The 15076-nt window shown below is 39.2% G+C and overlaps 1 protein-coding gene and 1 pseudogene across 3 annotated transcripts in view; both read right to left on the bottom strand.

Moving 5' to 3' along the window:
* Positions 1 to 15076, bottom strand: part of TNRC6A (trinucleotide repeat containing adaptor 6A) — a 204464-nt gene that overhangs the window by 167733 nt on the left and 21655 nt on the right. For all 3 annotated transcript variants that reach the window (XM_075564629.1, XM_075564628.1, XM_075564632.1), the window contains exons 2-3: positions 13927 to 14049; positions 4029 to 4103 (exon numbers count right to left, since the gene is read on the bottom strand). In XM_075564629.1, coding sequence (XP_075420744.1) covers positions 4029 to 4103; positions 13927 to 14006 — 155 coding nt within the window. In that variant the 5' untranslated portion in view covers positions 14007 to 14049. The remainder of the gene's footprint in view (positions 1 to 4028; positions 4104 to 13926; positions 14050 to 15076) is intronic.
* On the bottom strand, positions 10101 to 13749 carry LOC142422255 (synaptophysin-like protein 1; annotated as a pseudogene).

Raw genomic sequence — 15076 nt, 5'->3', positions numbered from 1 at the left:
TTGTACAAAACCAACAGACCTACACAAATGGAAGAATATTCCATGGTCATGGAAAGGAATGCTTAATATCATGAACATATCAATACTATCCCCCAAAATATATATAATGCAGTTCCAATTTAAATCTCAACTTCTTTAAAGAAATAGAAAATTGAATCAAGTTCATATGGCGATTAATCAACAACTCCTTAAGAAGCAGGACAAAGTAGGAGGCCTTGCACTACCTGACCTCAAGAACCAGTATACAAGAACAGTAGTCAAAAGAGCCTATTTCTGGCACAGTGATAGGTATATAGATCAATAGAAATGAACAGAAAGCCCAGAAACAAATCCATCCACTGACAGAGAGTTGATCTTTGACAAAGGGCCAAAAAACATTAAATGGGAAAAAGATAGTCTGTTCAACAAATGGTGCTGGCAAAATTGGATCTCCAGCTGCAGAAGAATGAAACAGGACCCATCCTCCACCCAGTTACAAAAACAAATTCAAGGTGGATCAAACACCTAAATGCAAATCTCAGAACTATAAAGACGACTAATAAGAAAGCAGGGACAAGCTGACACTCCTAACCTGTTTATCAATCTCATATTTATACATCATAGAGACCACTTCTCCAGGGTAAGCCTTCCTCAGCTGGGGTCAGTTTCTCATTTGTGGGGGAATGAAGAGGGTCAATTGGCAAAGTTATGGTAACCCCTAATTGGATGGGCATGACGACGTTTGTGTTCAGTGCAATTTGGTGGAGATTGATGACCAAGGAAGAGGGGCGAGGTGCCATCTATTCAATTCCAACCCTTAGCAACTCAATGCACAACAGATAGAAACTACCTGGTCCTGCATCAGCCTTACAATTGTTGCTATGCTTGCGCCCATTGTTGCAGTCACTGATAAGGCCTTCCTCCTTTTCATTGTCCCTGTCCCAAACACTATGACTTTCTCCAGGAACTGGTCTCTCCTGACAACATGTCTAAAGCATGTAAGATGAAGTCTGCCCATCGTTGCCTCTAAGGAGCACTCTGGCTCCCCTTTTAGCAGTCCATGGTACTTTCAATGTTCTTCTCCACCACCACAATTCAAATGCCTTGATTCTTTTTCAGTCTTCCTTATTCAATGCCCATCTTTCACATGCACATGAGGCAGTTGAAAATACCATAGCTTGGGACAGGTCCTCAAGGTAATATCCTCAAAGCAAGATCCTCGCTTTGCATTACTCAAAAGGGTTCTAGTGCAGCAGATTTGCCTAATGCAACGCAGCTTTTTATCTTTTGACTGATACTTCTATGAGCATTGATTGAGGAGCCAAGCAAGACAAAATCCTTGACAATTTCAATCTTTCTCCATTTACCATGATGTTACCTATTGGTTCAGTTGTGAGGATTTTGGTCTTCCTTACACTGAATTGTAACCCATACTGAAGGGTACAATCTTGATCTTTATCAGCAAGTGCTTCAGGTCCTCCACTTCCAGCAAGCAAGGTGGTGCCACCTGCCGATCTCAGGTTAATAAGCCTTCCTCCAGTCCCGATCCACAGTCTTCTTCATATAAGCCAGTATCTCTGTTGATTTGCTTAGCATACAAATTGAATAAGAATGGTGAAAGGATACAACCCTGTCACATTTTGATCATGCAGTATTCCTTACAATTGCCTCTTGATACATGTTCAACTTTTGCAGGAGCACAAGGAAGTGTTCTGGAGTTCCTGTCCTTCTCAAGGTCATCCATAGTTTGTTATGATCCATACTGTAAATGTCTTGGCAGAGTCAACAAAACACAGATAAACATCTTTCTGATATTCTCTGCGTTCAGCCAAGATCCATCTGACATCAGTAATGATAGCCCTTGTTCTATGTCCTTTTCTGAATCTAGCCTGAATCTCTGCCACCTCTGTTAATGTACTGTTCAAACCATTGTTGGATGACCTTAAGCAAGCTTTACTTGTATGCAATATTAATGATATTAGTTGAGCATTTTGTTGGGTTACCTTTCTTCGGAACGAGTACAAATATGGATCTCTTCCAGTCTATTGGCCAAGTATCCGTCTTCCAAGTGCCCTGTCATAGACAAGCCAGCACTTCCAGTTCTTCATCAGCCTGTTGAAACGTCTCCATGACTTTTGCATCAGTTCTTGGAACCCGGTTTTGGGCTAATGCTTTCAGTGCAGCTTGGACTCCCTGCTTCAACTCGTGTGTTACCTCCTGAAATGGAATGTCAACTAGTTCTTTTCAATTCAGTAACTTTATATTTCTTTTTCTTCTTCTTCTTCCTACATCAGTCGATATTTTGCCCATAGAATCTTTCAATTTGGCAACTTGAGGCTTGAATTTTTTTCTTCACCTTTTTAAAATTTAAGATATGCTGAGCACGTTCTTCCTTTTGAGTTTTCTAACTCTAGGTCTTCACAATCTCATTACAATATTTTACTCTTTTGATACATAATTCACATTCCATGCAATCCAATAGTTTTTAACATATTTTTTAAAGTTGTGCAGTCATCACCACACTCTATTTTGAAACATTTTCTTCATTCTTGTACCCATTATTATTAGCTCTCCATTATCCCAACTATAACCCTAAGGAACTACTAATCTAGTTACCGTCATTATAGATTTACCTATCTATTCTTAGATTAGGGTTTATGATCAAATGTGAGCTGAAAATCCATTTATATATATAAAATTTATATATACCCTTGCCCATTTTAGAGACAGCATTGTCAGTTTGTTGAGAAATAATATAGGTAAGTTACAGGATTTATTTGGTAACTTTAATAGTGCTAGACACATCTAAAAGGTGAACAATAGCCCCAAGGATGTATGCACTGATTCCAGTAAGCAACCACATGCAATAAAGGTAGCATTTGGCCAGAGATAAAACCCAGATGGCAGGAAAAGTTTAGGAAAGAAGGAGCTAATGGTAAACAATAGGGAGGAAGTGGGGAATGTGCTGTTATTTTGCAGGTACTGCGATCAGTGTCACAAAATATGTATGAACTGTTGAGTAGAAACCAATTTTCTCTGTAAACTTTCATCCAAAGCACAATAAAAGTAGGGAAAAAATCATATCCATTCTTTCAATAAATGTATGTAGAACTAAAAATCCAAATAAAACCAAACAAGTAGATAACAAGAGGGAGGCCTTCAGACTAAAAAAACGCAAAACCCAACTTTTTGTTGAAGAGGAAAGGGCATGTTAATCAAAATTTCTCCTAAAACTTTAAGTTAAAAATATGAACAAAGACATCCCAGGCAAAGACAAAGAGAAATATAAGTTTAAATATAAGTTTAAAATTAGTTTCACTGGGATTGTACCTTCTATCATAAAGTAGTATTTATCCAAATGTTTTCTGGTTACATATGTTCCTTTCTACAAAATTAAAATCATTGTTCTGTTTTCTTCATGCTGTGTTTCTGATATATTCAAAATCTTTCCCCCTTAGCACTTTTGGTTCATGTTGCTTTAGATGTCTCTCTTGGAAATGTCACCTAGCTCATTACAGGGCAATTGATTTTTTTCTATTTTTTTTAATATGGCCTTCCTAGCGACAATCTTGTAACTTCCACCAATCATTATGTGGGACTATGCAAACGAGGTGCTCGTGACCCACCAAGGACATTAGACAGCTTGTGAATAATACAGATAAGGCACAAGGCACCTTTGTGGGGACGAGACCATGTAAGTAAGGCGTATGAAGCCACGAGGAAACTGATACAGTTTGCCATCCTTCTGGGCTTAAAGACAGCCAATTCCAGAGCACAGCAAGGACCTCACTACCACGAACAAGCAAGAACTAGGAGTGAAGTATGTCATTTGGACCCACAATTCCAGTACTGAGAAGCAGCTAGACCAGAGGCAACGTTATAACACTGAAGACAATGAGAAACAGTGAGAAGCAGAAGCAGAAATGTGGTGGCCGCATAGTGAGCTTCCTGGCTCACAGAGTGAGCAAATTGAACATCTTTGAGCAGGAGGCTTGGTGACAAGAGGGGGATACCTTTCGGAACTTAATGAAAACAGGCTCACAGCTTACCCGAGTGAGAGTTGGACACCTTCAGGCAGAGGCTGTCCGGGGGAGAGGAGTGTCTTCAGGCACTGGTTGGTGGAGCTGCAATTTCAGAAAGGATCGAAGTGAGTGTCTCAAGAAAGCCTGGTTTCAAGGCACTTTTGCAGAGTTTGGAAAGATTCTTAGGTCTCACTGATGATATAAGGATTTTTCTAGACTAATCAGCAGATGTCAGGTAAATAAAGGATAAGGACTGTATTTATCCATCCATGTCCTGTAGGCCTTGGGGTAAACTTGATCTTAGGGAGAGAGAGAGAGCAAGGTAAAGTGTAAATTGAGCCCTTTCCCCCACCACCGCCCCGCCCCCTCTCCCTGCCGCCCCGAAAAACAAAACAAAACAAAAAAAAGAAAAAAAAAAGTGTAAATTGAGGTTTCAAAAGATTTCAGATTTTCCCCCATCTGTTCCTTCTCTTTCATGTTTGGGTCCAGCTTCCGAATTGCTATTTAATCAACATATTTTTGAGTAACAAACAAAGTAGAAGAAAAGGAACTGTGTATATGATTTACTGGAAAATGTTGAAGTCAGGGAGTTGGTTAGCTGGTATTGTGGTCTGGAATTTTTAATGTAATCACAGCTTGTAACTGGTAGCCGGGTTATTAGCCAAAACCTTCGTAGAAGTTAGCCTTAAAATTAGTTTTGTTCAAAACCAATCTGTTCAGCATTTACCACTTTCAGTTTATAAGAAGGCCACCATATAGTTTGTATGTCTTCTGTTTGAAGCCTTGTTTTTGAGAGTTACATTCCATATTTTACCTATGTGACAATATTATTCAGACACATCTGGTTTTACAGCAGTTAATTCTATTTAACGGACTCCTTTATTCATCATCTTTCCACTTGTATTAAGGCTTGTCATTTCTTAAGTTCTTATTTTCAAAATTAATTTAAAAATTTTTAAATCATTTTATTTGGGCCTCATACAACTCTTATCACAATCGATACATCCATCCATTGTGTCAGGCACATTTGTACATCTGTTGCCACCATCATTCTCGAAACATTTGCTTTCTCCTTGAGCCCTTGGTATCAGCTCCTCATTTTTTCCCCTTCCTTCCCCTCTCCCCCATGAACCCTTGATAATTTATAAATTACTATTATTTTGTCATATCTTGCACCATCCAATGTCTCCCTTCACCCACTTCTCCACTGTCCATCCTCCAGGGAGGAGGTTATATGTAGATCCTTGTAATCGGTTCCCTCTTTCTCCCTCACCTGCCCTCCACCCTCCCAGTATCGCCACTCTCACCACTGGTCCTGAAGGGATCATCTGCCCTGGATTCCCTGTGTTTCCATTTCCTAGCTGTACCAGTGTACATCCTCTGGTAGAATTGGGATCATGATAGTGGCGGGGGGAGGGGGGGAGGCGGCGGGGGGAGAAGCAGAGGAAATTTTTACGTTTCATCATTGCTACACTGCACCCTGACTGGCTTGTCTCCTCCCTGTGGCCCTTCTGCAAGGGGATGTCCAATTTCCCACAGATGTGGGCCCTGGGTCCCCACTCCACCCTCCCCCTCATTCACAATGCTGTGATTTTTTTTTTTTTTTTGTCTTTGATGCCTGATACCTGATACCTTCGACGCCTTGTGATCTCACAGGCTGGTGTGTTTCTTCTATGTGGGCTTTGTTGTTTCCCAGTTAGATGTCCCCCTGTTTATCTTCAAGCTTTTAAGACCCCCAGATGCGAAATCTTTTGATAGCCAGGCACCATCAGCTTTCTTCACCACATTTGCTTGTGCACCCATTGTCTTCAGCGATCATGCCAGGGAGGTGAGCATCTCAGACTGCCGAATTGTTAGAACAAAGTGTTCTTGTGTTGAGGGATTACTTAAGTAGGGGCCTGCTGTCCATCTGTTTCCTTAATACTAAACCTATAAATATATGTACATAGATCTATTCCCCTTCATTGTATATGAATATATTTATATCTGTATATTTTAATTATGTAAGTAATACATGATTATTTTTAAAACAGCCGAAAGAATCCCTTTAAATTATGCCCTCTAAATCCAAGATCCCTCTGTCCTTCCACAGAGGTAATCATTCTTTCATGTCATTCTTCTTTTTTCTCCCTTTTCTTTTTGAACATTGTATGGTGGTTCGGGTAAAAGTTTACAGAGGAAATTCATGCACATTTTGCTTTGTCACATTCATTGAAAATCCTTGAATGTAACTAATATCTGATGGGTAAGGACTCTGGAGGGTTTCTAAGACTGTGACTCTTCTCTCTCTCTCTCACTCTTTTTTAACATTAATTTTTAAAATGCTCAGCCCTCTTATTTGTGGGATATAGCACACACAAAGAAAAATGTACTGTACATAGTCGAATAGCCTATCCCATCGGAACACTGACAGCATCCCAGTGAACACCTGCCAACCCTTCTGTGTCCTGGGTCTATGATTCTTTCCCTTCTCCTTCTTTTTCCTACCCTTTCTCCTTCTTTACTTCTCTATTCTCCCTTCCCCACTCCCTTTGCCCCGGGCCTCATAGTTTTTGACTTTTCTGTTGGTGTGAATATCATTTTCTTTCTTTCCTTTTTCCTTAGTCATAATGCTGTCATGGAATATGTAACTTTATGAGATTGTCTAACTTTGAGGAGCATAATGTGCTCCAATTTTGTCCATGTCATGAGGTGTTTGCCAAACTCCTCCTTTTTTAAGGTGCATAATATCCCATTGTATGTACGTCCTAGAGTTTATTTATCCAGTCCTCCACAGATGGGGATTTTGATTGTTCTATGTTTTTGCTATTACAGGAATTGCTGCAACAAATCTGGTGTGCATACATCTGTTTGTGTTTTGTTCAGTATATTTTTAGGATACACACGAAGTAAAGGGAGAGCAGGATCATAAGATATTTTGGTTCACATTCATTTAAGGAATCGCCATAATGCTTGTATCATTCTGCAATCCCAACTGTTACTATTTCCTGATTTTGGTTTTCTTTTTAATTTTGTTGAGTGTCAGTGTGAGGTAATATATCATTATTGTTTTAATTTGTATTTCTCTCGTAGCTAATAAACGCGACCATTTCTTCATCTGATTGTTGGCTGACAGGATGTCATCTTTAGTAAATTGTCTATTGATGCCCTGTGCCCATTTTTAGGTAAATTATTTATGTTTTTCTTATTAAGGTGCTGTAATTTTCTATAGGCTTTTTAAAACTTAGCCCTTTATTTGATATATCATTGTCAAATATTTTTTTCCAATGTGTGGGTTCTCTGTTAATTCTTTTGATGAAGTCATTTGATGGATATAAATGTATATTTAGGCCCCAGTCCTCTGTTTTGTCTCCTGTAGTGTGGGTGTTTTCATTACATTTGTTAGAGTAGTTACGCTTTGTATTAGGGCCCGTAAGTTTGTCCCTATTTTTCATTGATGATTTTTGTGGTTCTAGGGTTTATATTAATGTCCTTAATCCATTTTGAATTTGTTTTTATATACACTATAAGATACGGGTCCTGTTTCATTCTTTTGCAGGTAGAAATCCAATTTTTTTCAGCGCTATTTATTGAAAAGGCTCTCTGCCCCTTTCAACGTATTTTAGCTTTTTATTAAAAAAAAGATGTCTGTAGGTGCTTGGTGGTATTTCTGGATTCTCTGTTTTAATCCACTGGTCTACATAGCTATTATTGTACCAGCACCAAGTTATTTTCATTACCATGGTTATATAATAGCTTTTAAAATTGGAGCGTGAATAGTTTCTTTGTTTTATGTTAGTAGCATATTGTTTATCCTGTGTTTCTTTCCTTTCCATATAAAGTTGGTGATTATTTTTCCATTTCTTTGAAGAATTGTGCTAGAACTTGAATTGGAATTTCATTGAATTTATTAATATTGACATCTTCATGATATTAAGTCTTTCAACCCATGAGCATGGGACACTCTTCCATTTGCATAAGCCTCTTTTGATTTCTTGTAGAAATGTTTTGTAGTTTTCTTTGTATAAGTCTTTTCTTATTCTAGTTCTTTTTATTCTTCAGTATTTTATATTTGGGATAATTATTGTAAATGTTATTGTTCTATTAACTTCCTTTTTTGAAGTCTTCTTTAATATATGAGAATTTAATTAATTTTTTGTATGTTAATCGTATAGCCTGCTATATTACCAAATTCTTCAATTAATTCCAGCAATTCAAAATTGATTCTGTAGGGTTTTTAATAATAGGATTATGTCATCTACAAATTAAGAGAGTTTTGATTCTTCTTTGCCAGTTTGGATATCTTTAATATTTTTTTGATGTCTTATAGCTCTAGCTAAGATTTCAGGACTATATTAAATAAGATTGATGACAAAGAGCAGTCCTGCTTAGTTCTCAGTCAGAGGAGGAATGTTTTCCATTTCTATGATAGCTGTTGGTCTTGCATACATGGCCTTTGTTATGTTGAGGATCACTCTCTCTACTCCTATTTTATTAAATTGTTTTATCAAGAAAGAGTGTTGATTTTATTATATTATAATAAAATGCGTTTCTATAAATTCCTTTTCTGCACTTATCAATATAATCATATGGTTATTTTCCTTTGGTTTATGTGGTAGATGACATGGATAGTGTTTCTAATAATGAATCATCCTTGCATCTATGGTATGACTTCCACTTGATTGTGATATATACTTTTAATGTTTTGTTGAATTCTATTAACTAGAATTTGTTGAAAATTTTGGTATCCATATTGATAAGGAATATTGGTCTATAACTTTCAATTCAGGTGATGTCTTTGTCTTGCTTAGGTATTCGGGTTACACACTCTTCACAAAATGAGTTTGTTCGTATATTATTCTTTTCTATATTCTAAAATAATTTTTGTAGCATTGCTATTAGTGCTTCTCTTAATGATTGGTATAATTTCCTGCAAAGCCATCTGGTCCTGGACTTTTTGATGTGGGGAGTTTTTTAATAACTAGATCTATTTCTTCTTGTATTACAGATCTGTTGGAATTTTCTACATTAGTCTGTGTTGATTTAGGTATGCATTATGTGCCCAGAAATTTATCTGTGTCTTCTAGGTTTTCAAATTTGTTGGTATACAATTTTTCATAATAGCATATAATTACCATTTTATTTTTTCATTGTTTATTTTGTGATGTCACCCATTTAATTTCTTATTTGTAATATTTGCTTTATATCCTTCATTTCTTTTGTTTCTGGTATATATTATTTCAACGGTTTGTCAATTTTCTTCTTCCTTTAGAGAAACGAACTTTTTGTCGTTGATTTTTTTTTAATGAAAAAACTTCGGATTACTTTATTTCTGTTCTAACTTTCATTATTTCTTTTCTTCTAGTAGCCTAGGGTTTGTTTTGCTGGCCCTGTTCTAATTGTTGAAGACTATGCATAAAAGTATGTGTTTTAATTTTTATTCCTTCCCCTTCCCCCCTTACTATTAACAGGGGGTTATTAGAGAATTGAAAGGTCACTGTAAGCCTGGCTCAGAAAACATAACATGAATTATCCTACTTGAGTTCAATCGCATTTACCTCTTCCCAGCTTAGATTTGACACCCACCTGCCCCACCGAAAGTATGTTGGGGAGGAAGTGCCAGTGTGCTCTGGTGTTAGTTATGGGCAGGTAGGACACAACCTGTGTCCCCTCTCCTGTGCTTAGGCCTGGAGTGCAGGCACCCAGTCACAGCAGCACAGAGTCTGTGGCATTTGCGGGGGTTCTTTTGGTGATTGCTCTCTCTAACATACCAAGATATAATTGATAGGGGTTCTGTTCTTCCGGGGAGCTTCCTAACACAGGTTTTTAAGTCTCCTCTGCTTTTGTAACAATTTTGTTTGAAGGGGGTTTTACAGAGCTTCCGGCAACGAGGTCAAACTGGATTTAAATCCTCTTGGATTTCTTCTCATGGAACTGTCCTTTTGTAACTGATTTATCTCATTCCTCTTAAAGTCTTCCAGGTTCATCCAGGTGTCAAGATGCTTGCTGATTCATCATTATTCTTTTTTTTTTAACCCAGCAATTTATTGAAAAATGTGTTTATTTTATTACAGAAACAAAAGACTGCTTCTCAAGCTGTTGTCAACAGGTCATAATACAGACACGTTTCATGCAGTTTATTTCCTTCCTGTCCTCACATTCCGGCAGGAGGCGGACCGCCCCCTTGGCCATGTGCAGCAGCAATATTTGATGGGCGGTGCAAGCTGGTCTCCTTGTACACACACCATGCGTTTCCTCCCCAAAGCATCATATTCAGAAATCCAAAGATCACAGATACGTTTAGGGATCCCATACTGGTCACAGAGTCGAAATAACAAGTCACTCCTGAATGCTGTTTCTCACAAGGCTCAAGCTCCTGAATAATGTTGTGACCAGTAGCTACTTTAATATCTGTAAGAGCTTCAGCCCAGGCAGACGTGCTCACCAACCATAAAAATGTGACAACAAGAGTAATGACAAAGTCAATCACGGGGAGTTTTCGACTATCTCGATATAGGTTTGTATAACCAACCTAGAGCAGAAGAGCAGCAATGCAATACAGGAAGACGAAGACTGCAAATGTGACATCGAATTGTGCAGAGGAAGAGTAGTCTCCTATCAGGACATAATCGTTCCATTTGATACCACACACATTTACTTTGGGAGGCACCTGAAATGATGCATGATTCAACCTGAAGGGGTATGCAAAAGCAGCTGTAACCGTTTTATTTTCAGTAGCTTTATGACACTGCACCAGAATTTCTGTTTTGCCCTTAAACCCTCCACAGGTGGCAAAAGCAAAGATGGAAGCAATCTGTGATATGCAAGTAACACAACCTTGACTGCTGGAAGCAAAGAGGACTTGAAGCACTCAGTGATGCCGATGAAAGACTACAGCCTTCAGTAGGAGTACGCCCACTCGAGGACCTTGATGAAGCCATGCGGCTCCTTGAGCGGGCTGAGGTTGATCTGGAAGGCGGACCTCCTCTGAGGACAGGAGAGAGGGTCAGTCAGGCGGCAGGCTGAGCTCATCATTATTCTTTAACGTCGCTTAGTATTTCGATGTGTGTCTGTACCATAGTTGTGTGTACCTATTGATCTGTTGAGGTATACTCAGTTTATTTTTATCTTTTGGCAATTGTGAATAATGCTACAATGAATACCGGTGTGAATATCTCTACTTAAGTCACAGCTCTTATTTCTCTAGTGAGATTGCTAGATCAAAGGGCATTTCTATTTTTAATTTTTCATACCATTTTCTACAGTGACTGTACCATTTTGGAATCCTACAAACAGTGTATGACTGTTCGAATCGCCCTACACCCTCACCAGAATTTGTTATGTTTTGGTTATTTTCATCATTGCTAGTATTGCAAAGATGAGATGATGTCTCATTGATGTTTTGATTCGCTTCTCTTTAATGACAAATGATAATGAACATCTCTTTTTTTAATCATTTTATTGGGGACAATGAACATCTCTTAATAGATTTGTTGGTCATCTGATTATCTTCTTTGGTGAAACATCTGTCCATGTCCTTTGCTCATTTTAAACTTGGATTGTTTTGTTGTTGTTGAGGTGTTGAAGTTTTGTGCAAATTATAGAAATTAGTCCCTTATCAGATATGTCATTTTCAAAAATACTATATCCTAGTCTGTAGGTCTCCGATGTGTATTATTCTAGTTCTCTTTATTTATTGTCAAATGCTTATTTAGAAATTGCAGATTTAAATCAGTACGATCTTTTAAAAAATACAAATGATATTGTACTGTCCAACCTGATTTTCTTTTTACCACCTAGTAATATGTTTTAGGGATCTGCACATCTCTTTTAAATTATGACATAAAATTTCTTAGAATAGATAGACTACAAAATTTTGGTCATAGCTCAAAGGACAGATATGTGGGTTGTTCTGGTTATATCGAAAGTTTTCAGAAACAGCAATGCTACAGCTTTCTTTTCTGACAGTCTATGAGAATAGAAGTCTGAATTCAGGTACCAACTCCAGGAGAAGGTTTTCTTTCTCTGTTGGTTCTAGGGGTTGGTCCTTGTTCCCTTTCAGCCTCTGTGGAGTAGCAGTCCTTGGAAATGTCCATGTTTTTTTATATTTCTTGTCACCAGTGTTCCCTTGGTTTAAGACAGCAGTTCTCAACCTGTGGATCACGACCTCTTTGGGGGGGTCAAACGACCCTTTCACAGGGGTTGCCCAATTCGTAACAGTAGCAAAATGACAGTTATGAAGTAGCAACAAAATCATTTTATGGTGCCCAGCTATCAAAAGATATAGCTTCTGGGATCTTAAAGACTCGAAGGTAAACAAGAGGCCATCTAGCTGAGAAGCAACAAAGTCCACATGGAAGAAGCACACCAGCCTCTGCGATCATGAGGTGTTGAAGGGATCAGGTATCAGGCATCATCAGACCAAAAAATCATGTCATAGTGAATGAGTGGGGGAGTGCGGAGTTGGGAACCAAAGCCCATTTGTAGGCCACTGGACATTCCCTTACAGAAGGGTCTCAGGGAGGAGAAGAGCCAGTCAGGGTGCAAAGTACCAACAATGAAGCACACAACTTTCTTCTAGTTCCTAAATGCTTCCTCCCCCCTACTATCATGATCCCAATTCTACTTTACAAATATGGCTAGAGCAGAGGATATACACTGGTACAGATCGGAACTGGAAACACAGGGAATCGAGGGTGGATGATCCCTTCAGGACCAATGGTGAGAATGGCGATACTGCGAGGGTGGGTGGGAAAGGGGGAACCTATTTCAAGAATCTATATGTGACCTCCTCCCTGGGGGACAGATAACAGAAAAGTGGGTGAAGGGAGATGTCGGACAGGGCAAGATATGACAAAACAATAATATCTAAATAATCAAGGGTTCATGAGGGAGGGGGGAGGGGGGAGGGAGGGGAGAAATGAGGAGTTGATGCCAGGGGCTTAGGTGGAGAGCAAATGTTTTGAGAATGATGAGGGCAATGAATGTACAAATGTGCTTTACACAATTGATGTATGTATGGACTGTGATAAGAGTTGTATGAGTCCCTAATAAAACGATTTAAAAATAATTTTATGGTTGGGGTCACCACAATATGAGGAACTGTATGAAAGGGTTGTGGCATTCTAACCACTGGTTTAGATGGTTCTCAGCACAGACATATGAAGTCCAAAGGACGTGTTCCCCTCCCCACTTATCTCTCTTGGTGTTTACTTCTTATTACTGTTATATCTCATTGTCAGTTCTGATACATGGTGACCCTGTGTACAACAGAACAAGGCACTGCCCAGTCTTGTGCCATCCTGTCAATTTGGGCCCATTGTTGCAACCATTGTGTCAGTCCATCTTGCTGTGGACCTTTCTCTTTTTCTCTGACCCACTTTACCAAGCATGATGTCCTTCTTTGCAAGCCATATATGAAACCAGAAGCTCTCTCTTCTTCCATAGTTTCATGTAGATTTCATGTCCGGTTTTCGTTCCCTGCCATCACAGCTGACCAACATTTGCTCAGCCGCCTACACAGGGGATGCTGCCCACAGGGGATGCTACCCACAGGGGATGCCGCCCTGATCCAGCAGACCCCTTTAGTCTCTTTCCTCTTTGTCTCCTGATCTTTACTGTAGTTACATGGCCACTTAGTCTCTGAACGCCACTGAATGTCATTGGAGAACGCAAGGGTGGCCGATTGACTGGAAGACGGCTCATCATCAGGATATTTAAAACCGAGTAAGAAACAGACGGAACCAGGTCCACCCTCAGAAGGGGGCATCCGTGTGAGATCATGAAACAATGGCTTTTGTCAAATAAACCTTCTTTCTCTTGTCTTGATTTGATTTGAAATCCATTCGACTTATGAGATCTTGGAGCTGACATTTCCTATGGTTTCCTTATTACAACCCTGGGCTGAATGGATGAACCAAGGGACCCCAGTGTGGGCGATAATTACCTGTTCAATTCCTCAGGAAACAGAGGGTCTTCAAAGCCAGAGCACCTGGCTCCCTGGTCTGGTTCTGCCACTAGCTGCATGACTTTCAGAAAATCACATCACTTCTCTGGGCCTGTTTCACACCTGAGAAAGGAAAGGTGTGTCTTAGATGAAAGATTCTGCACATTTCCCCCATCTCCAACATAAGTAAATATATATTTACTTATAAGATATACATTCATATGTCATTCATGGGCACTAACTCTAATTTCATCCATTTCTTCTCCATTCACAAGAGCCTATCAGAATGTAGGAGTCTAATAGAGAAACTTCCAGGGTGTTTTATTTATTTATAGTTTTTAAAAGAGCTAAATTACAAACTTTGTTTATTGACTGCACTAGAGTTGCACTTGCTCAAGATTTAGTTACCTGCCTTCAGAATGATAGAAAGAGAGGAGAGAGAACACATTATAAAAATTCACCACTCCATCTAAGCCCCTGACAAAATCATACCCAATGTGAATGGGGGGAGGGAGGATGTGGAGTGGAGACCCAAAACCTATCTGTAGATAATTGGACATCCCCTCACAGAAAGGTCACAAGGAAAAGATGCGCCAGTCAGGGTGCAGTATAGCACTGATGAAACACACAACTTCCCTCAGTTCTTTAATGCTTCCTTCCCCCCACTATCATGACCTCAATTCTACCTTACAAATCGGATTAAGCCAGAACGTGCACACTGCTACAGATAAGAGCCCTCACCATAGGGCATCCAGGATAGATAAACCCTTCAGGGCCAACAATGAGAGTAGAGATACCAGGAGGATAAGGGGAAGGTACGGGGATCACAAAGATCAATATATAACCCCCTCCCAGGGGATGAACAACAGAAAAGTGGGTGAAGGGCAACAGAGGATGACGTAAGAGATGAAAATAATGATCTATAACTTATCAAGGGTTCATGAGGAATGGCAGGCCGGACAGGGAGCGGGAAAAATGAGGAGCTGATATAAAGGGCTCAAGTAGAAAGAAAATGCTTTGAAAATGATGATGGCAGCATGTGTACAAATGTGCTTGACACATGGATGAATGAATGTATGGATTGTGATAAGAGATGTAAGAGCCTCCATTAAAAGTATTTATTAAGAAAAATCACTTCAATAGTGTGAAG

This window comes from Tenrec ecaudatus, chromosome 12 (assembly GCF_050624435.1).
Source record: "Tenrec ecaudatus isolate mTenEca1 chromosome 12, mTenEca1.hap1, whole genome shotgun sequence".
NCBI classification, from domain to species: Eukaryota; Metazoa; Chordata; class Mammalia; order Afrosoricida; family Tenrecidae; genus Tenrec; species Tenrec ecaudatus.
Note: the sequence above shows the minus strand (reverse complement) of the source record. Positions and strands in the feature narration are given on the sequence as shown.